The sequence below is a fragment of the Diaporthe batatas genome (genome assembly GCF_019321695.1).
Source record: "Diaporthe batatas strain CRI 302-4 chromosome Unknown Contig00022, whole genome shotgun sequence".
NCBI classification, from domain to species: Eukaryota; Fungi; Ascomycota; class Sordariomycetes; order Diaporthales; family Diaporthaceae; genus Diaporthe; species Diaporthe batatas.
In genome coordinates this window covers 131,169-157,642 of record NW_025408569.1, presented here as the reverse complement: position 1 = coordinate 157,642, position 26,474 = coordinate 131,169, and the positions used below count along the sequence as shown (strand labels likewise).

The 26,474-nt window shown below is 53.9% G+C and overlaps 9 protein-coding genes across 9 annotated transcripts; 4 read left to right on the top strand and 5 right to left on the bottom strand.

The window, feature by feature from the left end:
* Positions 1–149: 149 nt before the first annotated feature.
* On the bottom strand, positions 150–1,697 carry KVR01_012982 (uncharacterized protein; the record flags this gene model as incomplete). The annotated part of the gene is made up of 13 exons (XM_044789094.1): positions 1,604–1,697; positions 1,509–1,545; positions 1,421–1,459; positions 1,215–1,259; positions 1,109–1,166; positions 999–1,059; positions 886–922; positions 766–829; positions 647–709; positions 537–590; positions 428–485; positions 309–362; positions 150–257 (listed from the first exon to the last, which is right to left on the bottom strand). The coding sequence occupies exons 1-13, from the start codon at positions 1,652–1,654 to the stop codon at positions 150–152; spliced, it is 729 nt and encodes a 242-aa protein (XP_044638138.1). The 5' UTR covers positions 1,655–1,697.
* Positions 1,698–3,234: 1,537 nt separating this feature from the next.
* KVR01_012924 (uncharacterized protein) lies at positions 3,235–4,983 on the bottom strand (the record flags this gene model as incomplete). Its single annotated transcript, XM_044789526.1, has 1 exon — positions 3,235–4,983. One exon carries the CDS (start codon positions 4,981–4,983, stop codon positions 3,235–3,237), a length of 1,749 nt encoding a protein of 582 aa, XP_044638080.1.
* A 1,329-nt stretch (positions 4,984–6,312) lies between these two features.
* KVR01_012957 (uncharacterized protein) lies at positions 6,313–7,715 on the bottom strand (the record flags this gene model as incomplete). The annotated part of the gene is made up of 3 exons (XM_044785139.1): positions 6,313–7,372; positions 7,455–7,495; positions 7,560–7,715. The coding sequence occupies 3 exons, from the start codon at positions 7,713–7,715 to the stop codon at positions 6,313–6,315; spliced, it is 1,257 nt and encodes a 418-aa protein (XP_044638113.1).
* A 1,181-nt stretch (positions 7,716–8,896) lies between these two features.
* Positions 8,897–10,796, top strand: KVR01_012868 (uncharacterized protein). Its single transcript, XM_044786961.1, has 2 exons — positions 8,897–10,331; positions 10,389–10,796. The coding sequence occupies exons 1-2, from the start codon at positions 8,915–8,917 to the stop codon at positions 10,550–10,552; spliced, it is 1,581 nt and encodes a 526-aa protein (XP_044638024.1). The 5' UTR covers positions 8,897–8,914; the 3' UTR covers positions 10,553–10,796.
* A 1,601-nt stretch (positions 10,797–12,397) lies between these two features.
* On the top strand, positions 12,398–13,613 carry KVR01_012978 (uncharacterized protein). Its single transcript, XM_044783167.1, has one exon. The coding sequence runs from the start codon at positions 12,559–12,561 to the stop codon at positions 12,988–12,990; it is 432 nt and encodes a 143-aa protein (XP_044638134.1). The 5' UTR covers positions 12,398–12,558; the 3' UTR covers positions 12,991–13,613.
* Positions 13,614–15,260: 1,647 nt separating this feature from the next.
* Positions 15,261–16,047, bottom strand: KVR01_012874 (uncharacterized protein; the record flags this gene model as incomplete). Its single annotated transcript, XM_044782780.1, has 2 exons — positions 15,261–15,599; positions 15,670–16,047. 2 exons carry the CDS (start codon positions 16,045–16,047, stop codon positions 15,261–15,263), a joined length of 717 nt encoding a protein of 238 aa, XP_044638030.1.
* A 4,765-nt stretch (positions 16,048–20,812) lies between these two features.
* KVR01_012961 (uncharacterized protein) lies at positions 20,813–21,274 on the bottom strand (the record flags this gene model as incomplete). Its single annotated transcript, XM_044784199.1, has 1 exon — positions 20,813–21,274. One exon carries the CDS (start codon positions 21,272–21,274, stop codon positions 20,813–20,815), a length of 462 nt encoding a protein of 153 aa, XP_044638117.1.
* A 663-nt stretch (positions 21,275–21,937) lies between these two features.
* Positions 21,938–22,356, top strand: KVR01_012865 (uncharacterized protein; the record flags this gene model as incomplete). Its single annotated transcript, XM_044786276.1, has 2 exons — positions 21,938–21,999; positions 22,065–22,356. 2 exons carry the CDS (start codon positions 21,938–21,940, stop codon positions 22,354–22,356), a joined length of 354 nt encoding a protein of 117 aa, XP_044638021.1.
* A 2,150-nt stretch (positions 22,357–24,506) lies between these two features.
* On the top strand, positions 24,507–26,025 carry KVR01_012876 (uncharacterized protein; the record flags this gene model as incomplete). The annotated part of the gene is made up of 1 exon (XM_044790195.1): positions 24,507–26,025. Exon 1 carries the CDS (start codon positions 24,664–24,666, stop codon positions 26,023–26,025), a length of 1,362 nt encoding a protein of 453 aa, XP_044638032.1. The 5' UTR covers positions 24,507–24,663.
* Between the last annotated feature and the right edge of the window lie 449 nt (positions 26,026–26,474).

Here is a 26,474-nt window from a genome sequence, read left to right as displayed (position 1 = left end):
AATAATTTGATGACAGGCAAAGGGAAAAATCAGAATAATTCGACATGTGGTTGCTTGTCCGAAGAACTACTGGGCAGTCAACGTGCCCCGGCTCCACACCTACACGCCTTGGAACGAACGGCGCGTCCACGCTTCTTGGCTGGTGCTACTTATTGTGAGGTCAGGCTTCGTGCGGGGACTGGCGGAAGACACTTACGCTCGTACTCATCATCATCATCATCATCGTCATCATCATCCCGATCATCCTTGCGTCTGCGCTGGGTATACCATTAACACACTTCTCCAAACTGAGGAGATCGTAGACAAACCTTAGGACCGGCCGGAGGCTGTGGACTCGGAGGACTCGGAAGGTTACGAAGAGGCTTTCCCTTGACTGCTTTAGTATGGATCAAATTTCCGGGTCGAGCAAGTCGCTCTGCACACTGACCCGTCGTCGAGCGAACTTGTTGCCATACCGGGCAACGTCAAAGTTCTCATCAGTTTTCCTATGCGAAGTCAGTCAACATCGAGTGTGTAACCTTTGCGAGTTCACGTACGCAAGCTGCTCCAGCCACAATGCGATCTTGCCAACCGGGGTTTCATCGGCATTCCTGGCAAAGTATCAGTCTGAAGCTGTTGCGAACTCTTTTGACAGCGAGATGTCTACTCAGGCTCAGTCACGAAGATCGCGTTCTTCCAAACTCCGTCTAATACAAACTTGTATAAGCCACTAATCACTTGTTAGCAACCCACTTCTCTAATTGAGAATTTAATAAGAAGACTTGCCGCTCAGACAGATAGAAAACTTCATCGCCAAGTGGCCCATGCTTCCCGGTGGTGTAAGGGACGACTATTTCCGCATGTTAACAAGGGCATACATGAGGGGCTTAAAATGTCAAAACTCACTCTGCCCTGTGTGTTGATGGTACATGTGTCGATTCATCTTAGACAACGTTAGAGCTTAGTATCTACCAATTGCAGGGTTTGCACCACTAGCAATCAAGGAAGACAAAACCTACCGTCGGAGGATGTTGGAAAACCTTGCCACAAAGTGTGCCGTTACCATCGTCAAGAAAGCACCTAATCTAACTCAGTTCAAATTCGATCGTTTCTTATTTCTGAGACTTACACTCCACCCGTCGGCGCAACGAGGAAGGGCTGACTGAGCTTGTATTCCTCGACGATAGCTATTTGATATTAGTCTAGTAGGTTTTATCCCAGTAAAAGCTACTTACCAGCCACTTTTTCGTGAGTGCCTATTGTCGACTTCTTGATTCCAGCTAATTCGTACTCAGTCAGCTGGGTATGCCTTGCAGCCAGTCGTACAGATCCCACAGGGAAGTTTAAACGCGAGGTCCCTTAATGTTTACCATGGTATGCAAAGACGGCATGTGCCTTCAGATGAATCAAGACTGAGAATGAAACTACCATAGATACTTACGAGGAAGCACGAAGCGAGGATTTGCCTTTGGCCATGTTCCTAACCCGAGTTTAGCTAGAGGAGAGCGAGATGATAAAGCTTAGCTTACCTCCCATGATGCCGTAAATAGGGTGCGACTGGCGATCCTAAACTCGAGTTAGTTCGTCAAAGGAATAAAATGACTCCATGATGAACCATCCATACTGATGATTTCAGGCCCATGACCCATTCAGTTGGCCGATAATCAAACTTCATCTTTTATCCAAACCTCGGTAAAACTGTTAGAGATGGAGTCAGAGAAAATGCAAAGTCGGAACCTAAGAAATCTTTTTACCATCTTGCTCATTACCCCGCATTTTAAATTAGGCTCATTGCACCCTTACCTTGCATAGTGGTGCTTATTGGCCGTACATTTTAGTTACTAGCACGTTCCGGGTAAGTTCGGCTATAACTAGGCTGACATGTGATAGGTGATTACTCACCTAGGTAAGTAACTAGGTAAGACGGTCCTCTTGACTGATAGTAAAACATGCTCAAATTAGCTAGGAAGAATTATTGATTTAAAACTAGAGTTGCCTAAGGAATAGTATGGAGGAAGTAGCGAAGCTGCAATCCCGTGTCGTGGAGGTATGGAGGCCACTTGGGCTGACAAGATAAGCAGGGTATGCAGACCCACTGGTTGGTCCTGCGGGCGATCAGCCTATGGCCCTGACACTAAGAGCTTGGCATCAATGTCTGAACCGAGTTTGCACTCCGTTCAGACGTTGGGGTTCACACATTGGAGTTCAGACATTGGAGTCGAAACATTGTTCGCACTGAGTGCAAACCCCAAGCAAATATCGAGACACAGGACACAAATTGCATTTCTCAGCCGATGACTAACTGGGAAGAGAGCATGACTAGTATGACAGTATTTAGGGACCTTTTCTGCCCCTCCCGCCCTGCAGACTGGTAGGTAGTGTGACTACCTACCTGGGTTAAGTGGACTACTGAATGAAGGTGCAAAGGGGGGACTCGAGTCTTGTGTCACCGGAGTTAAACGTCCAACAATTATATTTCTAGAACAGCGAGGACCGTTGGCAAGCCGAAATTGTGTAGGGGCCAAAGGCATGGGCCGACTGGAGGCCGACATGGAAACAACGGTCGATCGACGTCGAGCGTTCCGGGTACATCTGGGCGATCTGGACTGAGCCATCAGTTGCCTGAGGTTCAGGGGACGTGACTGCAAGTTAAAAAAGGATATATACTGTTCCATGCGGACGGATGTCGTCGTCCTCGGCAAAGGTCAAGGCAAAGGCAAAGCATTTAAGTGCGATATATCCCAACCTTCCAGAGGATGTTAACCTCCCATGGCACTCCATCCTATGGGAGGAGCTCTTGAACTATCATGAGTTACTTTCATACAGGGAACCCTCTTTGAGATGATATTCTTAAGATAACCTTCTCATGACCTAGGAGTGAGTCTCTTTTGGTATGCTGCTCATCGTTTCATTTCTAGTTCTACATCATATGCTGAGAAGGCTGACAATGCACGCAGGACCTACAGGCAGCAAGCTTCTTGTCTAATAATACGATAACAGAAAGTCTTCACCCCCCCCTCGTGCCATCCTCATCCAACCTTGAACCATTACAATCTCTCTGCTTCCAGAAGCATGTCGGTGTACACCAGTTGTGTGCCCCTGTTGCTCGCTTGAAATCCAGAAGCGATTCCGCCAGTTCATGCGCCCGTTTCCTTGGCTTGCTTGTATCGCCGAGTGGCAACACTGAAGCTCCGTCTCATTCGAGCACTCGGGGAAGCACTGCCCCCGGTGTTCACCTTGGCCCTATCTGGGACCTCACGCCGGGATGCTAGAACACCAAGATGACTCTGTAGGAACCTCCGACTCGTTATCATTCTCGGGGCAGGTCGACTTCTCGCTCTCCCAGTCGAATCGGGGGTGTCTGAAATATCCGACCGGCGGCAGAACCGTGCCAGTCCCGAGCTCTTCTTGCGCCTGAGCGGGCGTGGGATCCTCTGGTTTCTGACCCGGCGTCTCCTCCCAGGGCGGGGGCAGCGTCGTGTCGTCTCCAGGCTCGGCCTCATTCTGGACATGATCCAGCCAGGTCTCGATGCCCACATGGTGAGGGGTACGTGTGCTGGGCCAAGGGGCCCAGCGACCATGGTAGGACCAAAGAGCCTTGGGAGGCTTGGGCTCTACTGGACCGCTGCTTGTGGGAGAGAACAGCCGATTGGCGTGCTTCTGTACCCGCGGCGTCATCTTCATGGTCACCAGACCCGGCCGGAGCTGCTGGCGCTGGGTAGCAAGAGCCTCCTCCTTCTCCTTCTCGAGTATTCGCACGCGGCGCCTGAGGTCGAGGACTTCGCAGGCGAGGTCCTTGTGTGTGGCTTTCATCGCCCAGGCCTTGTCCTCCCACTCGTGCTTCCGGGCTACGTACTTCTCATGCTCCCTGTCGTACCAGGCCTCTCTGGCCTCCGGGCCTGCACGTGCCGCATCGAAGATGTTGTCGTGCTCAAGTTTCTTCTGTCTTAGGGCCGGGCGAGAAGCCCTTGCCTCGTTAATATCAGCCCTGCCTCTGGGGTGCTTGCCAAGAACGCTGGTGGGACATGGCTTCGTGTTTGGCATCGATCTCTTCTCAGGCGTTTTTGTCTTTGGAGACGCTGTGGCTTTGGGGATGTTGAGGGGATCATCTGAAATCTTTTGCTGGCGACTGGGCTTGGGCCCCCCTCTAGCTTGGGGCATGGGCTGGAGTGCAGTGCGGCCGTCAGGACTGTGACTGCGAGTGGTCGTTGCTGAGGTTAGGTTTTGTGGAGCCACCACCGTATTGCCTGCAGCACCAGTTGCATCGGGTGAGGAAGGCAGTTCACCCGCGTAAGTTGGCGAATTCGATTCATGCTGGTTCTGGCTCTGTACAGCAGGTGGATGAGGAGTGGACGGGCCAGCAGCAATAGGCGGGCCAGCAGCAGGCGGGCTGGAAGCAGGTGGCGGAGAAGCAGGAGGACCAGAAGCGGAAAAGAAATTTGGCTCAGGGATCGTTGCCCAATCCTTGGTCAGCATTGCCTTGAAATGCTTGACAGCCTCCCAAGCCTCTCGAGCCAGGTCTCTCGCAGTGTGGTCACCCTTTGCCGAGGGCCCCAAGGTTCGCGCGTGGTCCATAACGTTCGCGGTGAATACCTGCAGGCACCTCTTGATTGCCATGGCCGAGAACTTTGAGAAGTGCGAGTCAGACCGGACAAGCGCGGCCTTTATCTCTTCAAAGACCTCGTCATGAAGATTGTCGATGCCCTTGTCACGCAAAATCTTCTCGCCGGAGGGTAGGCGCCATCGGAAGAACATGATAACCGCCTTGAAGACGAAACGCAGGCGGCGCGAGCTGTTGCGCGAGTCGGTGTTTGGAGTCGCCTTGTTCAGGCTCCTCGTGACGACCACGGGCTCCAGCATCATGTAGAGCTCGGGGTCTCGATCCATGTCGACCGTAGTGTTGCAGTGGAGCAGCCTGAAGCCGGGGATGCGAAGGTTCCCGTTGGCGTAACGGACAGCGATGCTGCCGGAGTCCTTCAGGATCTGCACGTCTACGGCGGCCATCTTATCTGTTGTTTGTAAGAAATCGCTGGGGAAAGCATTAGTAAAGTTCCACCCGTCGAATGTAAGAGTGCCAGAAGGGGAGGCAGGGGGTAGAGAAACAGAAAGCTGGCGCTGGGATCAAAGCAAAGATAAGCACCTCCCAAGGTGGGATGAATGAGGAGGGGCTCCTGTGGACCTTGGAAGGAACTATGGGGTGCCTGAATTGAAAGACATGGGTTACATACCTGGTGATGGAATGGCGAAAGCTTGTTTGCCGATCAGAGGATTGACGACCGCTTTTGGGGCCAAAAGTATCGGTTAAGCGTTGGAAAGTGGCCCACGCATTAATCTCAAGCTCCGAAGACCGAACTGCTGGGCGAGCAGGATGGTGTCGGCTGGGTGGGAGGTAAGCACTTCTGGATAAAGTGGTTGTCGGACAACATGCTGTGTTAGTTGAGGTTGAGCCAGCAATGGGGTCGGCGGTTTTACTTACGAGCTTCCCGTGGAAGAGAGTTGTTTATCGCACATAAGTGAGTTTGGCGAAAGTGAAGGCATCGCGACTTCCTTTCTGGTGAATGCTGGCTGCAGGTTGGCAGGGTGATGCTTGTGGACCTCACTTTGTCCAGATGACAGTGTCTGCTCAAGTCGTGCGGCTATAATCATTTTGAGTATTTTAGAGGAGAAATTTAATCGCACATCCCGAATTATGTTGCTACACAAAAAAGTAATTATCATGAAGATATGCGGGAAAGAACCTCGGCCTCACGCTAACACGCATAGTGTGAAATGGCGGCGCCGCTTGGAGAGCACTGGCCCGCACAAATTCGTTGAGAGATTGCTTCCGGACGCCTTGCTGAGGAAAATAAAATGGATACATCTGCATGAAAAGTTCCTTCTCTTTTTGGGAACACTCAGCGCGTTTCTATCTCGGCCGAGGAATTTTAAGAATACATACGTTGTCGATGTCCCTCCAGCTGTTTCGAGCGACCTTGGAAGAAATAAGACGAGCAGACTCGACATCGTACTCAAGAGGTGATATAGGAAGGAAAAGCTCCCCAGATAGAAGCGCCAACCATCTTTGATTGAGAAGAAAAGAAGGATATTTTCAATAGCAAGAAGATCGAAAGCCTGTTGACTTTCTGGTCGCATGTAACTCCTGGTCTCTGAAAGATAACAACTTAAGTAGCTTGGCAACAAAGTAGCGGCCATGAAAGCATCTGGTTGACTCCCTTGATGTTGCCCCTGCTGAGCCACCCAAACTTTGCCGACTAATTCTCCAGGTGACCTTCTTCAGCCAGTTATTGGCAAGCAACGCCGTGACGGCAAGCACAAGCAGCATGGGACGCTCTCTCAACCACTGTGTCCTCCAAAGCCTGGCATTCCCGGAAGCTTTCCCCAGCCCATGCGCAGATCCAAGCCATCCCAAACGGTGTAATACTTGTCAAGCAGTGGCGAGCCAACAACCCAAAGCCCAGTCGCATTGTAACGCAACTGGCTGTGCCTTGTTGGGCTATTGAACAGCGTCTGACATGTTCCCGGCAGACCTAGGAACTCGCCGAGGTTGAAATATTCCTTTGGGATGGTGAGGTTCAGAGCCTGGGCACCAGTCCCAAGAGTAAACGTCAGCTCAGGCGCCATGCTTGCAATCTGATCGCAGGGAGCGCCCCAGGCCCCAGTGTGATCTATCTGGGTGATGTTGGGAGAGATGTGGGCGTAGATGCTCTTCGAGACGATATGGCGAGGTGTCTGAATGAACGGTACAGCTGTGTCCAAAATTGCGTAGCTGAACGGGGCGGAGGCTGGAGAAAGGTCGGAGAGGTTGCCACTCAGAATCCTGCCGTTGGCATAGATGTTGGATAGGTCGATGACGTATGAAAAGAGGTCCCTGCTGGCAACAGCATTGAGGCTGGTCCAGGAGATGTTGCCCTCCACTTTGGACTCGTCCACTCCGCCGAGTGTGACCTGGCCACCGGCGAGATCGTGAGGCGGAGTGTACAAGGAGAATAGCGGAGACTCGAGCTGGTCATCCTCGAAGAGGTTCCAAAACCACGGGGTCTCATTGGTAAATGGGTTCCGGATTCCCATTCCCATGATGCCCGAGATTGGAGATCTGGCTGGTTGGTCCGGAAACCCCAGGTACTTATCGCACAAGGCAAAGTGCTGGCCATCAACCTTCAATTTGCCATAGCCGAGCGAGACGGTATCGTGCACAGACTTGCAGGTCACCTCCTCCGGCCGAAGCAACGGGATGGAGTCCGCACCTATGACAAAGGGGAAGGTTGCTTCCACTCCAGGGAGGCCAGAGAATGTGTTGGACTTGTCGGGGTCGAAGAGCGTGAGGTTGGGGCAGGTGGTGCAATTACTCCGCGGAAGGAAAAGCAGATTCGTTCCGGTGTCCAACAGCGCAGTTCTAGCGGGATCGACAAGTTGACTGTTAGCTCTTTGAACACGGCAGTTCGGCAGCCTCGTTTTTTGGGGAGCAGAAGACGCACAGTTCCTGGGGAGGGGTGCCGATGGAGAAGGTCGTGTACCACTAGCCAGGAGATCAGCCAGCTGCTATCGCGGCAAGAAAGGAATGCTTCAGCTGCGAGGCTTACCTGGTTGTCTGTTCGGCTGAACCAGTCCGTAACGGGCACGTCGACGCCGGCGGTGTCAGGCGCACGTGAGTGGAGTTTGAGAGTGATGGAAGATGCTGACACCGAGGCAACCACCGAGGCAAACACCGCCATAAATGCCGGTAGCGACAACAACATCGTTTCAACCTGCTGTGCACTTTTGTGTCTTCAATTTTGGCGATTATGTGCCGGTCGTAAGTGGGAGAGTGGTTTTGACACTGAAGCGGACTGTGTCAAAACCAAGCATGGAAGCAGCAGCTAGAGCACCACTTCCGAGTTAGGCAAACATTCGTCAGGGTGGTCCAACGGGCAACCGTTGCAATGTTTGCGACCTCCCATCTAAGTACCAGGGGCATTCACTGACCACACAGGACTCCAGCCAGCGACAATGATGTAATGGACCGACGGCTCGGCTGATGCCTTCCTCTTGTTATCCTGGAAGACTGCCCAAATGGCATCCGTTCGCTGCAACTGCGGTCCTGGACTTGTCCGGGAAACCGTGCCCCAGGTTGCACAGACTGAGCCCATGATTGCATGGCACCGATTGTTCGCCATTGGTTCGTAGCTCTCTTCTCCTCATTGCCTCATGTTTTGCCGAGCTCGACCACTTGAGGCTTTCCAACGAGATACAGGAGAGCGGCGGCAAGTTGGGAGGAACCTTGGAAGTAGAGCGCTTTACAGCGGACCGAAGAAGGTCATTGGAGCTAATTCTGTATGATATTCGGCAACGCAGTATTTGAATCATGCCCAGCCCGAGCCGTCAAACTCGCGTTCGTCTTCATGCAGTCAGCTCATAAAAACAAACGTCCTTCAAGCCTACCCTGGGGCCAACCACAAATGTCAGAACAACTTCTGTCTCCCGATCGTGTCTGCCTGGAACTTTAATCGTGTTAGGCTCTAGCTTAATCATCATTCATTCTGGTATTTCCAAGCGTAGATAGCTACTCACTCAACCCCGGGCCCGTTTAGATCTGCCGAGGTTTGCACAAGTCGTGCGTCAGCATCCTGGCCTTGGCGCCGGCGAACCGTCGGGAGTAGACACCGGTGACGGCTGACAGGTTACATGAGAGCAGAAATGTTGCTGGACTAACACGCATAATGATCCCCAGCAACAGTGACATTGTGACATCACGCTGCAGGCCAAGATGTCGAAAAATAAACCCAGGGTCACGGTCCAGTGGGGAGATGTGAGATGTGAGAAGGCGGAGGCCACAGAGAGTGCCGCCTTTCCCGGGTATAAAGTTGAGTTCCCCATGGCACTGAGACTAGCATTCAAAGCGTGCGTGCCGTACATTAGACATATCCATAGATATAGTCAAGCGAAACTCGAGGCCACCATGGCATTTCTCTCTGCCACTGCGCTGCTTTACGCCACCGCAGCATTGATTATTTATCATGTGGTCTCATCCTATCTCACCCATCGTCAACTTCAACGCTTCGCAAAGACCAATAATGCGTCTTTCGCTAAGCATGTTCCCACAAAGCTACCGTTCGGGATCGACTTTGTTTGGCGCACAGTCTCGACTGTCAGTAATGGCGGCGACCTTCTGGATGATGTCTACGGGCCATTGTATGCGGCCAACGGCACGACCTTCTCAATGCCAAGCATTGGTAGCACTGCGGAGATGTTTACCATCGACCCAGCCAATATTCAAGCCATTCTTGCCACGAAGTTCCAAGATTTCCCCATCGGTGAGAAGCGGAACAGCGCGTTCAGGTTGTTGTTGGGAGATAGCATTCTTACCACGGACGGAGCCTTTTGGGAACACTCGCGGGCGCTGTTCCGGCCGCAGTTCTCACGAGAACAGATAAGCGATCTGGGAAAGACCGAGGCTTCTGTTCAAGCCTTGTTCGAGGCCCTGCCGCTAGTCGGCACCGAACACAACGGCTCGGTCGAAGTCGATATCATGCCGATCATTTTCCGCTTTACCCTTGATACTTCTACCGATTTCCTGTTCGGCGAGAGCGTTGATTCGCAGAGGACTGCAGCCGTGGGTGTGACATCGATGACGAGCGCAACAGCTGCGATGGCAGCTGATCAGGGCAGCAATGAGATGACATTTGCTGAAGCGTTTCACGAGGCACCGCTTTGGATCTTGACGCGTGTAAGACTTCAGGGATTGTACTGGCTTGCGCCAAGCAAGAAAGGAAAGAAGGCCGCGGAATACTTGAGGCGATATACAGACCACTACGTGCGGTTGGCTAAAGCGGAGGTAGGGAAGGATAAGCATGGCCTGCTAAACACACTCGTAGAACAAACGAGGGACGAAGTCGAACTGCGAGACCAGATCCTCGCAATGCTGGTTGCAGGAAGAGATACCACGGCTACGCTGCTATCCTGGGTCATTTTGCTTCTCGCTCAGCATCCCGAGGCCTTCAGGCGGCTGCGTCAGGAGGTCATTCGGGACTTCGGCGAGTACACGACAGACCCTTGGAACATCAACTTCAGCACGCTCAAGGCGTGCAAGTACCTCCAGTTCGTGCTCCGCGAGACGCTCCGAGTCTACGATTCCGTCCCGATCAATGCTCGCGTCGCGGCAAGAGACACGGTGCTTCCACGAGGCGGCGGCGCGGACGGGTCGCTGCCGATCGTTGTGCAGAAAGGGCAGACGGTCAATTTTGTGCCTTACCTGCTCCACCGGCGAGAGGACATGTGGGATGCTGCCACGGAATTCCGGCCCGAAAGATGGGAAGGGGTGAAGTTGGACTGGACCTACATCCCGTTCAGTGGGGGCCCCAGGATCTGCCTTGGGCGTAAGCTACTGCCCTCGACAGTTGAAAGGGATTACAGAACTCGTCTAACTTTTACAGAACAATTTGCACTTACCGAGGCAGGATACCTCCTTGCCAGGCTCACACAGAAGTTCGAACGGATAGACTGGTTGGGGCCACCAGGGAAGCCAAAGAAAGATGTGCTGTTTACACTGTCGCCAAGGGACGGTGTTCATATCAGACTACACTATGCTCATTCGTAGAGCCCGAGGTTCTCATATCCGTCAATACTGTCTGCTTGTATAAATGGATCTATACCCTCATCAGCAATCTTAGAGAATCAGCTTGGGAGTAGTTATCTCTATAGAAGGGAACGCAACTTGGCTGGCAATTTGAGAGTCATCCCAGCCTGATCTATACTATCAGCTGATCTGGTCACAAAGTCTCCTAGAATGATGACTAGCTGTCCTTACTTTTTCAGACTTAAATACAAGAGCTTGAGATATCAGAACAGAGAGCCCTATTTGCAGTAGACTTGTCGGGGGCCCATAAAGGGCTGAAAGTGCTTTGATCCTTACACCCCAGTTGAGTCTTTCGAGTAAACATCACCAACAAGAAGGGAGGTTGCCATGAGGCCACACAGGCCGAAAGGTTTGAATCATGACGTAATAGCCTGCTCACTCACTGAAGAGCTGCACGCCTAGGTGCTTGCACCGTGCACCTTGTCTGATATCAGGAGGCAGGCAGTGATCCCATTCACCCATCGCATGCATTTCCAGGCAGGCGGTCGAAAATCGGACGCGGCTTGTAGAGGCGGCAGAAAATACTGTCCACAAGTACTTAAACCCCGACCGCAGAGCCAGTTTCTCCCTCTCTTCCTTCCATCATCCAGCATCTCATCTCATTCTCTCTTCCAAGATCTGCCATGAATCTTCTCAACCAGCCTTCAGATGTCCTTCAATAATACAACTTTACAAAACAAATCTCAACAACCAAGAACATCCAATCCTTCTTGGACATCAAGCACCACAACTCTTTCAGTCCTTCCTCATAACACACACCACAATGAAGCCCCCTCTAGGTGGTGTTGACCTGTGTCAACTGGCGCCATAAACAAACACACACAGACATCATCGCGCCCTCACAGAGCTTGAACCATGCGGACCATCATCCACCAAGAACAACATCAAACACCCCACACTACACTCCCACCTGAGCACCAGCTTCTCCAATGCCAACCGACCAATGCAAGCTGGCAACATCAACATCCTCAAGAACTTCACCAAAATCCTACCTGTCAACAGAAAGGTCAGCTCACCCCTCCTTACCCCGCAATAGAGCTCTTGCTAACATGTGACAGCAGCCCACCCAAGCCCGATGCACCCAGCTAGGACCGATGACTTACACAGCTGCTCCAGGGCTGTCATCGGCCTCTAAAGACGAGCCACAACCAACCATCCTCTCCCCATGGGTCTTCTATTTACACAAAACTTCAGCACACCACACTCGGCGACCAGAGGGCCGCCCAATAATTCCCACCGCTCTCCACATCCAGGATCAGTGAGATCCGTACAGAGGTCACACATTGCCCTCCAGAACCAGTTGTCACAGAGATCTTAGAGAAGTTCATGCAATTCCAGCAATTCCAGCAATTCCAGCAATTCCACCAGTGTCCACACACCAGAAGCGTAAGCGCAACCAGAGGGCTGCCTTCTTCTCTTCTCTTGTGAGAAAGGCTGATCCACATCAACATCGACATCGGCCAGGACTTGGGTGTGACGAACCACTTTGCGGAAACGGCGGGGACCATCACTGTTCCGGGCCTAGAGAGGCCCCACAACAACGCTGGACACCCGCTGGGACGGCGAAGAGGGAGACATGGGACCCTTCTCTGCCGTGGCTTGGTAGTACCGCTGGGACGGTGGGGAGGGAGACATCGGATCTTTCTCTGCCGTTGCTGAGGTGATACCACTAGGGCGGTGAAGAGGGAGACATCGGATGTTTCTCTCCCGTGGCTGGGACGGTGAAGAGGGAGACATCGGATGTTTCTCTCCCGCGGCTGGGACGGTGAAGAGGGAGACATCGGATGTTTCTCTCCCGCGGCTGGGACGGTGAAGAGGGAGACATCGGATCCTTTCTCAATTTCAGCTTTCCACACTCTACTGGTGGTTTCCTCTTCCCCCAGGCCTAGAGAGGCCTCAAAAGTTTGGACACCCCAGCAGTGTTTGGCTTGCGGTACCGGCGGGGCGGTGAGGAGGGAGACATCCGGATGACCCTGTCCTCCTTGGCTACGTGCTTCCTGTCTTCCGAGCAACAACACCCAGGCAAGCGCGAGTCCGCGAGAGTGAACAGGCGTTCCCTACCAGGGAGCAGGAGAAGGAGGAGTACCCGAGGCGTGGAGCGGCAACAACAACAACCACAACAACGACGCCGCCGGCTAGCGACTGGCCCTTCAAGCTACCTGTGGGCCCGCCGCCGCCGCAGATGCTGCCGCCACCAACGCTGCCCCAGCTTCTGCCCCAGCTTCTGGTGCCCCTGCTCTTGCTGGAGACCCTACACGTCCAGTACCTGCTCCTGCTGGAGACCCTACACGTCCAGTACCTGCTCCTGCTGGAGACCCTGCACGCCCAGTACCTGCTGCTCCTGGTCCTTCTCCTGTTCCAGCCCTTGCTGCTCCAGTCACACCGCAGCATGTAGCTGATGTTCCGACAAGACTCCTGGCTCACTTCGACCTCCGTCTCGCCTTGCTTCAAACCCCTTCTGTCCGATCAAGACCTGCCTTCCGTGGTCAATAATCGACGACAGGGATATCCTGAGCCAGTCTGGTATGCACAGAGGCGCATACTGCAATGACTCCCTTGGGTTGTCCCTGGTGAGATAGAGACGACAGATGAGCTCGGCCACGCCCCTTCCTACTCACATCACCACATCCAGGCCTTGTTCTGGGTCGTGGTGGCATGCAAGACCTTGGGCGCTCGCAGCTGGGTCCCCAGGCGCTTTCGGCGCTCTGGGATCACCCTCCAGGGCTACACCAGCGGAAGAGGGCACGGAGAACATTGCCCTTGCCCTCGCTAAGACATCATTGTCTGCCCCCCTCGAGAGAGCGGCCTCCGAAGAGTCTGAGTCGTCTGAGTACCAGCCACGCCGAGGACGCAAGTCTGGTTCTCAACTCGTGGTCCGGAAGCGCGCCGTCGGCACTCAGAGGACTCGTGTCCAGGCCAAACCCAGAGAGAAGCCGGCACGTCCTTCTCACGTCGTGGTGCTAGGAGCGCCGCCCCAGGCGGCCCTTGCGACAACATAGGAGAAAAATGGAAATATTACCTGAAACTTCACACTTCTGGTGACTCTATGACGTGACACGCAGTAGTTTGCCCATCGGCCATGACACACATGGACCACAGTAGACATGACCTGACCTGCCAGCGGCCCAAGATTGATTTCGCCCATCAAGTAGTCCGTAATCTCCCGACTAATCCGAGGCATCCTAGCACAGTCCATAATGAATGATCCGAAAGGCCACGACCACGATCACTCCCACTACGACAGCCACCAGTCCGAGGTTGACGCGCTGTCGGTCGAGCTCGCCAGCCTCAGGGCTCGAGCATTAACGCGACAGCGCGGTAGAAGCTCCCGAGGACGAGATCCTAGCTCTGGCCAACGGAGCTTGGTCACCCTTTGCACGTGTCAGCATTGATGGATGAACGAGTACCACTCCGTAAAGGGCCGTCTTGGTTCCTGTAAGCACACTTGAACGGAATGCAGCCCAACTTGAGAATGCCTCGTTCGGCTCAGGTGGCAACCATAGCCTGACGAAGTGATGGTATGCTCCTAGGTCCGCTGGAAGAACCAGATGTGTCAGTCGCACCCGCCTGGCCACCTCGCTGGTGCCTAAGTACCTCCTGTAGCGAACTTTGCTAGTGACCCTCCGAGGGATCATACATATCAGCAGCAGTTTCAGTTGTATTACAACCTTCGATCTCCTCCTGCTGTAGAACTGCCGGCCCGAGATCAGCAACGGCTAGAAACAAAATCAAGATGGAGTTGAAGGCCGCCCGGATTGCAGCTCCTAACCAGGGGCCACTTGTCTCCCGAGGTCGGCCACATGTGCCATCCTCGAGCGGAAGCTGGTGACCCCCCACAAAACCACCGCTGTCAGCATCCCGTGCCGCCCCAAATCAAAGTGTCTGGAGACCGCCACATTTTCAGACGAGCCCTTCACCACTTCAGATTAGATACGGATAGATCGGGTCAGGTGCTGCTCCAGGAGTTGCTTTCTATGTACCGCAACCCGAAGGCGTCGGAGGCTGGGAGCGGGGGGGGGGGGCGATAACCTGGCCAACATCTCCCACATCATCGAGGGAAGAGTTCACTGGGATATCAACTCGCCACCGACCGCATGATGCAGCTGTTCTTCAATCTACCGGCTTAACTCGCGCAGCAATCCTGAGATGCTAGCAAAGCTGCCAGAGGGGTCGAGCAGGTCATCAGAGAAAGGGCCGGAGGGAGGGGAAGAATTTGAATCTGTAGATGATCTCGCCGGCGGAAGGATTTCGTTTGCAGGCACGAGAGAAGATCTAAATTGACGGAAAGAGGGCTTCAATCCAGTTTTGTCAGACGTATTGCTTCAAATAAACTAAATGATAAATTTGAGCCACTTATCAAGGCTCCAGGTATCTCAAAAAATAAACATGCAGGGCAGTGTAGAATCCACGATCTTGACCTGCCAAAGACCATTTTGGTGTATGATGATGAGTTTAAAACCAAAGCTGTTATTTTGTGCAAGGCATATATATCATATACATTTGGAATCATGAGTATGTACACATGAAGTTAAAAATATGGGGCAGCTGTACATCTGCCGAAGCTGTTGACCAGGATCAAGTCATCCCTACTAGACGGCTCACCACCGCTCTCCCGCTCCACAACCGCGCCTGCCCACTCCACCCTCCCAGCGTGCGACCGTCGCCCGGTCTACTTGTGGACGCCCTGTCCGTTGCAGAAGGGCACGGGGTACTCGGTGCTGTTGCAAAGCAGGATGGGCCCCCGGACCCAGGACATGCCGTTGTAATCTTGGCTGTCGTACGAGTCGGCGGTGAAGGGCTCGTACTTGGGGGAGTCGGTGCAGCCCGTGACGTAGTTACCCGTGATGCGGCGGACCAGGGGCTGGCTGACGACGAGGCCGTTCTGTCCTGGGGGAACCCAGAAGTTGAAGGTCTCGGAGTCGGTTGTCGTCCAGGTGGTGGTGTAGGTGATGGAGAAGGACATCTTCAGGACGGCTGGGATGATCGTGTATGAGACACTCTCCGTGATCTGTTGGCAGGGGTGGTTAGCCTTACTCCCTGGGGGCGCTTCAATGTTGGTGAGCATGAGTGGAACTTACGGAGATACTGTTGCCAATCTCGTAGCCCTTGGAGACGGAGACGAGGGCCGTTTCTGAGCCGGTGTTGGCGATAACCGGCGACATGGCAACATCCCAGTTGTTGAAGCTGGTGTCGGAGGTCACCTGGACCTCGGTGGTCTCATCGCAGCGCCTGTCGAGGGCGCCCGCGGCTGGAAGGGATGGAGGTGCATATCCTGCCCTCTTGTTGAGCATCTCCCGCTTCGACTCCTGGATGCCATACTCCCAGGTCTTCATGACCGAAAACGATTTGCCATCATCGCTTGGCACAATAACGTCGTCGAAAGAGAGGATCTTTGGCGTTGCTGCAGCCTGGGCGGCGCCCAGGAGGGACAGAAGAGCAAGTGGCGTGAAGTGCATATTGAGGACGGCTTGTTTGGTGTTTTAATTCTCAGTCAAGGCGATGGGGGCGGAAAGTATCAGGGGGCTCCCGGCCGGAAGAAAAGCTTCGAGAGCGATTGGGTTCGAGCAAAAAATGAGTGACGGAAGAGCACACAGCACACACAGACTTCGCACGGAAGGAAAAAGAATGAAAGGTATCCGAAAATGGCAGTTGGCTTACGAAACAGATTAGCTGCCATCCGAGCTCAGCCCTGGAGGGCTGAACATAGAGTATTTAAGCTTGGTTATTATCGCGGGCCACCGCTGGGCCGGCGTTCTCCAAGAGGCCGGTTCGCAGCATCACGCGCATGACGGGACTGATAGAGATCTAAATCCGGAGATGAGGTGGGCTGCCCGGCGAGCCTTGCTTCTCCGCCGCTGCGGTGCGGCTCCGAGTCATGACCCTGTGCTGTTGACGGCTGTGCAGTGGGAGCACTCCTGTTTCAGACGGTGGGAATACCGGCCGTCTGGGGAAACATGGACCAGGTGTGGATACGATAAGATGAACATGGATCGAGCTGCTGGATACCACGGCCTCTTGGCCAGGGCCATTAGATATAAAGCTTGACTCGCCCGTGGGCGATCCTGTAAACACCGGCACCACAGGGATGCCTGCGGTCAGCCGCCGCAGCTGGCGCATGACTATTTTGGACGTTAAGCTCAGGAACTCCCAAGCAAAACGTTTCGAGCGCATTGAGTTCGCTCGCCCCTCGGTTCGTCCCGAACTGCGGCGCTGATAGGCCGTGGCCAGGGCCAGCGTCATGCAGAGAGCTGTACCTTGCAGCTGACAGCTAGCTGTGCCCAACATGAATGGGATGATCGCGAGGTGGTTCTGACAACTTCTCGAAGGCAGCTGCAGCTGGGCAACCCTGCAGCCGTGCTATCCGCCGGTTGGTCTGAACAAGGAAAGGTGAACATGGCCTCGTGGCACCTTGAAGGACTGGCGATCGTGTCTACCTTCTAAATTATTCGATGCGTGCAATAGTGGTGACATGAGACAAGTGTAGTGCAACGTGTATGCCCGGCAGAGACGGGTTCCCACTTGGGCACATTCCTGCATGTGAGGCCCTCCAATCGTAGCCGGGCATCTAGAAATAGAACATCGTGCAAAGCTCTTTGTGCCTTGCCAAATCGCTGCGTCGATTTATTTCGATGCCATAGTCTGGATGGCCGCTGCCGCTGGACCCAGCAAGAGCATCTGAGTTCGTTATGGCTCCGGGGGGTGGGGCAAGGTCCATGACTGGCGTAGTAGCGACGGAATGCATCATGTGCTGGGCCAACGACTCATATGCACGCGTGGCAGCGGGGACTGATCCCTGGGTCGTTAACAAGCCGAGATAGCCCTGACCTGAGGGCTGTGGTGATGCGCTGCCCATCTTGCCCAATCCATGAAGACAGCCTGACTCGAGGTTGAGCGGTGACTGGCCTGCAACCCTGCTCGTCCATCCTCCCGTGCAGCGATAAGCAAGATGGGAGTTCTGGACTTCCAAGCTCTCCACGGTCAGCGAGCGCTCCCTGCAATTTAATCAGCCAAGCTTCATTGAACAATTACGGCCGATGCTTGAGATGGATTGTAGCCGGGCTGAATGGCCCAGCCACGCCGCGACAAAAGTGACGGTTGTAGACACCTCTTACTGCAACAGACATGGGACACAGCCTTTCCAGTCTGATTCATTGCCTGAAGCCGAAGCCGCGGGCGAGACTTCTCGCCGCCACTGCTCTCCTACTCGAACCAACTGCTGGACAAAAGCTAGCTGAGAGATGTGGAAAGTTCGAATGTGGTCCGCCCAAGACTGTGCAGTTGCCGCTGAGGTTCTTGCGGCCCACGATGACGGCGTTGAAACCAACAAATAGCCTCGGGTTTAAGCATATTGTCGTTCGGCCATGCCATTGAAGTGCGGCGTCTCAGTGGACCCGGCCGGTCTGTCATCGCAAAAGGGCCGCGCGAATCATGCAGCCGTCGCCGAAGTGGAGAGGACGATGCTCGGCCCAATCTCGGGACGGCTCCAGTGTCGTGAGCTCCGTTGCCTGCTAGACTTCTGCAGTCCGCGGCGTAAAGTAGAAGCTCACGATTCCTGCGCACCAGGCATACTTGGCACAAACCTTGGACGACACGCCAGTTCGTCCGCTCCGTCGGACGGGACTTGACTTGCGGCTGACTTGGCCGGCGTCGAACGGCGTGTCGGCAGCCGTGGCTGCTGAATGTTCGCCATGGATTCCGGTCCTCAGATCGACTGAGCCTCGCACGGGTGGTGAACTTGTGACGCGTGTAGGTAATCAGAGTCCGCGGCGAGTTGCGTGGTCGCGGCATTGCCTCTGGAGAATTCGAACCAGTTAGCAAATATAAAATCTTCGGGAGCCGCACATCTCTGGTGGGGACATTGGAAAGGGCGGCAAGAAAGAACTGCTCTTCGGGCCAGCTAAGTGTGAGAATGGCCCTTGGCTGACAGTCCAGCACGTCTGCCGCCCGGCACGTGATCAGAAGATCCGTCTTTTAGCCCGGAACATGGCACCTCCTTTCGGGTCTCCATCTTTCGACGGGCTTGATCCGGCGGCAGTCCCGTTCCCATATTTCCCGTCTCATCCTTGATTCTTCTTAAGAATGCCATTTGTTTACTGGAGTTGCTCGGGAGCCCATGGCTGGACCGGTCTTCCAATTGTGTGTTCTTCGGGCTCGGCAGATGGGCATTCAAGTGTTGCTCTTTCTCGGCTGCCGGTGTGGTCTTTCGGCTCGGCTCTCGTTGTGGGTGTGTAGCATGACCGCTAAGTTGCAGTCCCTTCCATAGTTCCTCCTGTTTCCTGCACATAGTCTTCATTGCTTGCACATATAGTCCCCTTATAGTCTTCATGCCTTAGTTGCATCCTCCTCTTTGTAGTGTCTCGCCCTTTCTTGGGTCCTTCTCTCACTTGAAGTATCCGTCTCTTGCTTGTAGTATCCTTCTCTTGCTTGTAGTATCCTTCTCTTGCTTGTAGTATCCTTCTCTTGCTTGTAGTATCCTTCTCTCACTTGAAGTATCCGTCTCTTGCTTGTAGTGTCCTTCTCTTGCTTGTAGTATCCTTCTCTTGCTTGTAGTATCCTTCTCTCACTTGTAGTATCCGTCTCTTGCTTGTAGTATCCTTCTCTTGCTTATAGTATCCTTCTCTTGCTTGTAGTGTCCTTCTCTTGCTTACATCCGCTCTTTGTTGTGTATGTGTCTTCAGTGTACCCCCTCTGGCATGCTTCCCAAGGTCTGCTCTCGACTCGCTCCGTTCGGTGGTTGTATTCTTCCTTGTCCCTTCAGTCTCAGTCTGCTGTCTGACTCTGGGTCTTGCTTATATCCTTCTCTTACTTTTTGTATCCTCCTCTTTTTTTGTATCCTCTGCTTTTTTATGTCCGCCTCTTTCTGAAAACTTCATCTGCCGGAAGCTTGAGAGTTCCGGCTTGCCGTGGCAACATCCCTGACCAATGACACAAGGCTGGAGAACCTCATCGATCTCATTGCAGTGCCCCTTCTTTCAGCCGGTTTCTCTCATCGGCTCGGATAGCCTTTCAGTCCATGTCCCGGGATGACGGGGTTGGATATTCTCGAAATGGCATCGGGCCAGCCGCGAATGGTGCCACCTGGTTACCGAGGTAACCCATATGGACTTGAATGAGTATTCTTGACGAGAGAAAGGCCTATCTCACTAGTAGTCCATCTTGACGACAAAGTATGTGTTGTGGTGGAGAAACTCGGTGTCTCAAGCGGATGCCATCCTGTTGGATGTCAGATAATTGCCAATCTTGATAGTAAATGGACCTGGGCAGGCCAGATGACAACGATTCTCTCTCTGGAGTCTTTCTGCTGACCTGATTTCTTGTCGGGACCGGTCCATAGTTGTCACACATCCTGTGAGATCGCCCCGACGACCTGCATCTGCGTGATTGCCGGCTGCCACACCAGGCCTGGCCTTGTGCCTTGTGGGAATAGTTCTGAACTGGGCGGGATAGAAAGAAAGAAACAGAAACCAGAAAGGAAGAAGAAGTTGGTAAAGGAATGAACTCTACCAGCGAGTGCCTCCTGGGTGGGAACACAGAATGGACGGCCTGTTGCCAGTCGATGGAGACCCGCTTGCAGGCGAGCATGCCTGCCGACAAGGCTACCGACCCAGGTACCTAGGTACACTTCCCCGACTAACAAGGCTGCCCCGCTATTCCGCTTATCGACGATAACGATAAGCTTGTTGTTGCCGATAAGGCTGAGGGGCAGCACTCCACCAATGCATTTTCCAACCACAGACACATCTCGACAGTGATCCTCCATGCACGCACAATGTGCTTGTCAGTTCTACGACTTTTTGTCCCCCACCAATCCCAGGGTGAAGATTACAAGTTGAGCTCTGGCCAGAATAACATTGAATACATAGAGACACATCTGATGGATTTCTCCACTTGCCAAGATTATCACGTGTGGGTCAGGGGCCATGGGTATCACTTTGTCATAATGTTCCTATCACACTTTGCACGATGAGGGTCATAGAGTCATATGCATGAGGCTTTGTTTTGGACTGGTATGCTATCCCATTGCTTCTCCTCCCCCTCCTTGCTCTCCGTGATAGCGGGGCATCCTGTCCGGCCGTGGCAGCCACATGCTTGTCTGGCTCACCCCATAGTTTCGATCGTCGCTAAGATTGTAGGTGCTGTTCCAGGCAGAGTTAGCAAATCTGGACGATGGCTGCAGAGATCACTGATGGTCTTACCTTGCGATGATCGAGACGAGCTTGCCTACTCCCGGGGAGAGCGGCCGTCCTTGTCCTCCTCGGACTTCTTCACCTTGGCCTGAAGGAATTGCCACTGGCTGGTGACGTTGCTTCCAATGCGAGAGGCCTCAGCCTCAGCAGCTTGGTTGGCTTGATCTTTGGCCGCCTTCTCTTTGGCGTTGATGGTGTCGTAGTCTCGCTTGGCCATTGAGACATATTTCTCCACGTTAGGGTTTGCCCTAGCCTTGTTGGGGATCTCCGGTAGGCCCTCAATGAAGAGAGGGCAAGAAGGGTTGTTGCAGTCCATTCCCAATTTCTTCATGTCCACGACGGTGGCAAGAATGAATGCTTCGGTTGTGCCCACGGTGTTGTGGACGGTCAGCTCCGTCGAACAGCCCGGGCAGATGATGCGCGGACGAGGCGGGGTGATGGGGTTCTCCTCCATGGGAGGGCCATCCTTCTTAGGAGTCTTGTTGGCAGAAGACATCGTGATTTCTTCTTGAGATTGGGTGTGATGGAGTCAGAGAAGCTTGGTAAAGAGACCTCAGGAGTGAAGGTGGTGTGGTTGAGGTTGTGGGTTGAGCGATGGTTGTTCAGAACGATTTGACTTGGGTTTAAGTACTTGGGTAGGCAGTTGAATTCGGCTGCAGCTGGCAGGGTGAATGGGAGCTCTGAAGTGTGGTCCAACTTGCCAGCGTATTGTTGCTGCCAAAAACCGGACTCAATTCAAAAACAGAACATCAGCCGACCCAGTCAGCGCTGTGAAAAATTTGCACCAGAAGACCGGACGGAGAATGTGAATAAGAGTACAAGGTACAAAGAGTCGTCGTTTGTGGAGTTTGGAATTGCTGGAATCTATCACTGGACATCAATCACACACTGTCGCTATTGTGCCCTGGGTGAGAATCCTCTTGAATGTAGATACTCTACAGTAAACAGAGAAACGGTCGAATGATCGCTAGATACCATACGCATCCATAGTTCTGAATAGCTCGCAAAAGGTTCAGCGCGAATTGCAAGTTCTCTACTCATCCATTAAACGTATCGCGCCGCTCGATAAGCCCAAACACCAGAGTGTCACTCGCAGAAACGTCCGCAACCCAAATCATGCGAGCCGGACAGAAGAGAAAAAGTCCAGACAAAAGTCGAAATGAGCCACAAGCACAAGAAGCCCGCGAAGCCCTCAGTCGCCAACGGCGGCCGCCATCGCTGGTATGCCGGGAATACATCGTGATACCACCAGCCGCAGTTCTATGCTGACAGAACTTGACATCCAGTCCCGACTGCAGGAAAATACCCATCGCGTCCTGCTTCGGCCACCATCTCTTCATGTGCAAAAGTCATCCTTCAATCTGCTACACCAAGTTCAATCCCTGCCAGCTTTGCGAGGGAGAGAGCCGCCGACGGGCCAGAGCCGAGAAGATCCAGGCAGCCGAGGCCAAGGCGGAACTAGAAAGGCGAAAGGCGCAGCAGAAGGAGGAGGCGCGCCAGAAGCTGGACCGCAAGCTGAAGTGGACGGACTCTCAGAGGGCGGCAAGGCTGACGGCCATGGGTGAAAAGTCGGGTTAGCGGGTGGGAGGATATGACAGAGCTTCTCTGCTAGAATCAAGCTGGCTACAGGAGGGTCTCCGCCCAACAAACGCTCAAGTGCTCCCAGTGATCTTCGTTTCCAAGGCTTCTTCCCTGTCCGTGCGATTCAGTGGCCATGGGGGCCAGAAGATTGAATGAATCTGAAAGTCTGTTGTAAAATTGGCTTAATCCGTTTCCCATGGTCTTCACCCCGTAAACATCTTTGGTGGTCTGCCTTCGCTTTTTTTGTGTGTAATTACACAGTCGTAGCTCCCTGAGATTGGAGTTCCGGACTCTGTTTACCTTCCGCCATTCTCCGACAGACGCCATGTTACGGCGAAATGCACATTCCGTTCATGTACCCCATCAAGTCTCCCGAGAAGCGTGCTGTTTTACTGGATTCTGCCCGAGGCTGCCTGTGGGCTGCTCAACTTTGACCGATTTTGCATCAGAAAATCCCGTATCCTCACTTCCACGCCTTCCCCTTCCACCGCTCTTCGAACACAAACGCTGCCCATTGGGATCTCTTCGCGAGCAACGACGCAAGCCTTCCTCGTTGTACTCCCGTCCTATCTGCTTCGCCGTGGCTCTCCTTCCAGGTTCTGCTCGCATGCTAACCACCGCGTTGACTGCTTCATCGTGAGATGCTTCTGTTCGCGATCTCAAGTGCTGTCCCTCGGTTCTTCGGGCCATATTCAAACAGCTCTGTGGACACCAGCATGCCTTTCTGCAAACCTCTTATCATTGTGTCGACTGCTAAGTCGAGCCTCATTCTGTCCGCGCCCTCCTCTTGGACTCCTTCGCCCACTCCCATCGTCAACAGAGCGAAATTCACCTCAAGTGATCTGCTCCTATGTTTATTTCCTCCCTCTGCACTCACATGGCGTTCCCGACACGCTGCTCAAACACCATCGTTTGCTCTCCGTCATCCGCTCGCAATCTTCCGCCGTCGTTCTCCCATTCGATACTTTCCGGGCCTCTACTACTGCTTTGCTCCTCTCTGTATTAACTGCCCCAAACCGCCTGCCCTACGCTCGGTGGGGAGATTCGTCCGATTGGGATCTCCACCCATTCGTCCGGTCGGGATCTCGATCCAAAGCCCTGTCCCCCTTCCCACCCGTCCCGCTGCCGGCGTCTGTGTTCTTTCTTGGCCCTTAACATGGCCAGGGAGGGGCCTGCTGAGTAGTAAGTGGTCATCGAGGGCCGCAAGATTGTGGCTGCGAGGGAAGCAATGGCAAGGAGAAGGCCTCTGTGGGCTTCTAAACCACCGCTGTACGCAGAACGAGCTTCGGACTCAACAAAAGGGTGTCCATCGAGATTCCCATTTACTGGTTCTGGATGCGCCGCTTCGCCAGTGGAGGTGGCTCCCCTTTATCCCCCAGCAATGCCTCGCCATGGACGGCCTGAGCCTTCGGTGGTGTTGGGCGTCCCGTCTCCGTGACGGGATTCGATAGCCAGGAACTCTGTCAAATGCGGAGTTCATCCCCCCGTCGGGCTCGGCGGACCTTCAATCCGTTCACATCATGGAGGCTCGGGTGATGAGTGGCAAGTCAAGAGTACGAAGCCCGCCAAAGGATCAAAGCCATGTATCCGAGGCCCAATCCAGCCAGAGGAAAATGGACCATTCCACTCCGGACCCCAACTTTCGCGGTGTGCCATCGCAGACTGGCCTGCGGGCTACTTGTGTCCACGATTCGAGTCGATGCCGCCGTCAAGACGTGCCCCTTAGCCTTGTCTCTGCATCTCAAGACCGAGGCCACAAACACCGGTCGTATTTCAGCCACTTTTATCGACGCCGCATGTTTTTTAAGCGCTTGGGTCTTGAGCGTTTACCACCGTATGAAGGCGCCACGTATGTCCTCGGACGTATGAGGAATAGGAGGGAAACCAGGAGAGATACACATTAGGAGCCGACCCTGTCTGTCTTCCTCCCCTTGCATGCAAGCCGTAAATTGGGTCATTTTAGGAGCGCTTTCTTGCCAGCGACTGGGGTGGCTGTACGGTTACACAACGGAAGCTCGGCACCCAGATGCTTCCGTCCCCATTTGAGAGCTGATTCTACCAACAGTTGTACTTGAGTGACAAGTACCATTTAATCAAGACAGCAATCTCCTTCCCTGACCGCCTGGGAAGTGTTGGTGCCCGTCCGGCAGAAAGCTGCTCTAGATTTATTTGAATGGCAGAATGACAAAGTTGGAACGCTCCACCCATCAACCGCCCTCTCGCCCATGCAGTAATTATTTCACGACTGTACCAGCGATTGCAGGCTAGTAACCCCCTCTCTGCTTCGCGTCCTTGTTCACGATCATGCTGTCCGCTGTGAATCTGATCTACCACTTCTCTCATCCCCAGGAACTGCTGGCCATCATCTACTGGAAAGGATGGCGCCGGCCCGTGCACCCGCGCGACAAGAGCCGGGAGTCGCCCAACATCCAGGAATGCTACCGCCTCTTGGCACTGACGTCCCGCTCATTTGTAGCCGTGATCCAGGAGCTTGACCCTGAGCTCCTCATGCCGGTCGTCGTGTTCTACCTCGTCCTCCGTGCTCTCGACACCATCGAGGACGACATGACCCTACCCCTCGAACAGAAGGAGCCCTTGTTGCGCAAATTCCACTCCCACATGGACGACGAGACCTGGACATTCGATGGCAGCGGCCCCAACGAAAAGGACAGAGAGGTGCTTGTTAAATTTGACACCGTGTCCAGGGAGTTCAACAGGCTGAAGGACCAATACAGGGTCATCATCAGAGACATTGCCAGAAGCATGGGCAACGGCATGGCCGACTACGCAGCAAAGGCGGCCGCCAACCCCAACGGAGTCAGCGTCAAGACCGTCACGGACTACAAACTGTACTGTCACTATGTCGCAGGCCTCGTTGGCGAGGGCCTTACTCGGCTGTTTGTCGAGGCCAAGTTTGCGGACCCGGCGCTTCTCGAGGAGAAGCCCCACCTGATGGAGTCGATGGGCCAGCTTCTGCAACAAGTCAACATTACCCGCGACGTCCGGGAGGATTACGACCAGAAGCGCTACTTCTGGCCCAAGGAAGTATGGTCAAAGTACGTCGACACATTTGGCGAGCTCTTCCTGCCGCAGAACCGAGAGAGGGCGCTGCAGTGCAGCAGCGAGATGGTCTGCATGGGCCTCAGCCGCGCCGAGGACTGCCTCGCCTACATGTCGCGCGTCGAGGAGCAGTCGACCTTCAACTTCGTCGCCATCCCGCAGGCGATGGCCATAGCGACGTTCGAGCTCTGTTTCCAGAACCCCGAGCTCTTCGACCGGAACATAAAAATGTCGAGGGGGTCGGCGTGCCGGATCATGATCGACTCGACACAGGGCTTCCCGCGCCTCTGTGAGGTGTTCAGGCACCACGCCAAGAGGATTCGGCAGAAGAACAGGCCCGGGGACCCCCACTTCACAGAGATCGATGCTGCTTGCTCCAGGATCGAGCGGTTCGTGGAGGCCCGCTACCCGTCGGGAGCCAGGAGGAGGGCGCACGCATCGGAACAATGGACGCGTCTGGCATACCTGGCTTGTGCATTCTTTGCTTTTCTTGTGGCGTACATGGCAAGTCAACAGCTACTTCATGACCTTTTCGTCGCAAACAAGCCATTTATTAACGAAGAGAAGGTTGCCATCGCCTGGACCAATTATTCGGCCGCGCCTTGATGTTGGCCTCGGCCCGTCTGTAGAAACGGAACGTGGGGACTCGCCCCGAGCATGTCTCCTGTCCACGAGGAAGCAAAGGTGACAAATTGGATGTTTGACTGGTCAGCGGAGCAGAGGAATCAATAGGTGTCGACGTAGCGATAGGCCCGGGGGGCGTGGGTTCTGGCTTCTAGAGTAACACAAATTTACTAGGCTGTGTCCCAGGACAGCAGGCTCCCGACTTCCATGTATCTGCTCTTTTAGAAGCGCAATAATTAGACCCTTAAGGGGTTTTACTCCATGTCATCATCCTGGTACCAGGTCAGTATCTTGCATTCTATCTTGATAGGGCCGGACCAAGGCGTCCAACTCGGGCGTCGCAAGCGCAAGCGCCGGCCCTTTCGTTCTTTGCCGCCCTCCGGCCGAGCCATTCCCGGTATGCAATCCAAGGCTGGCACCACCACAAGCAC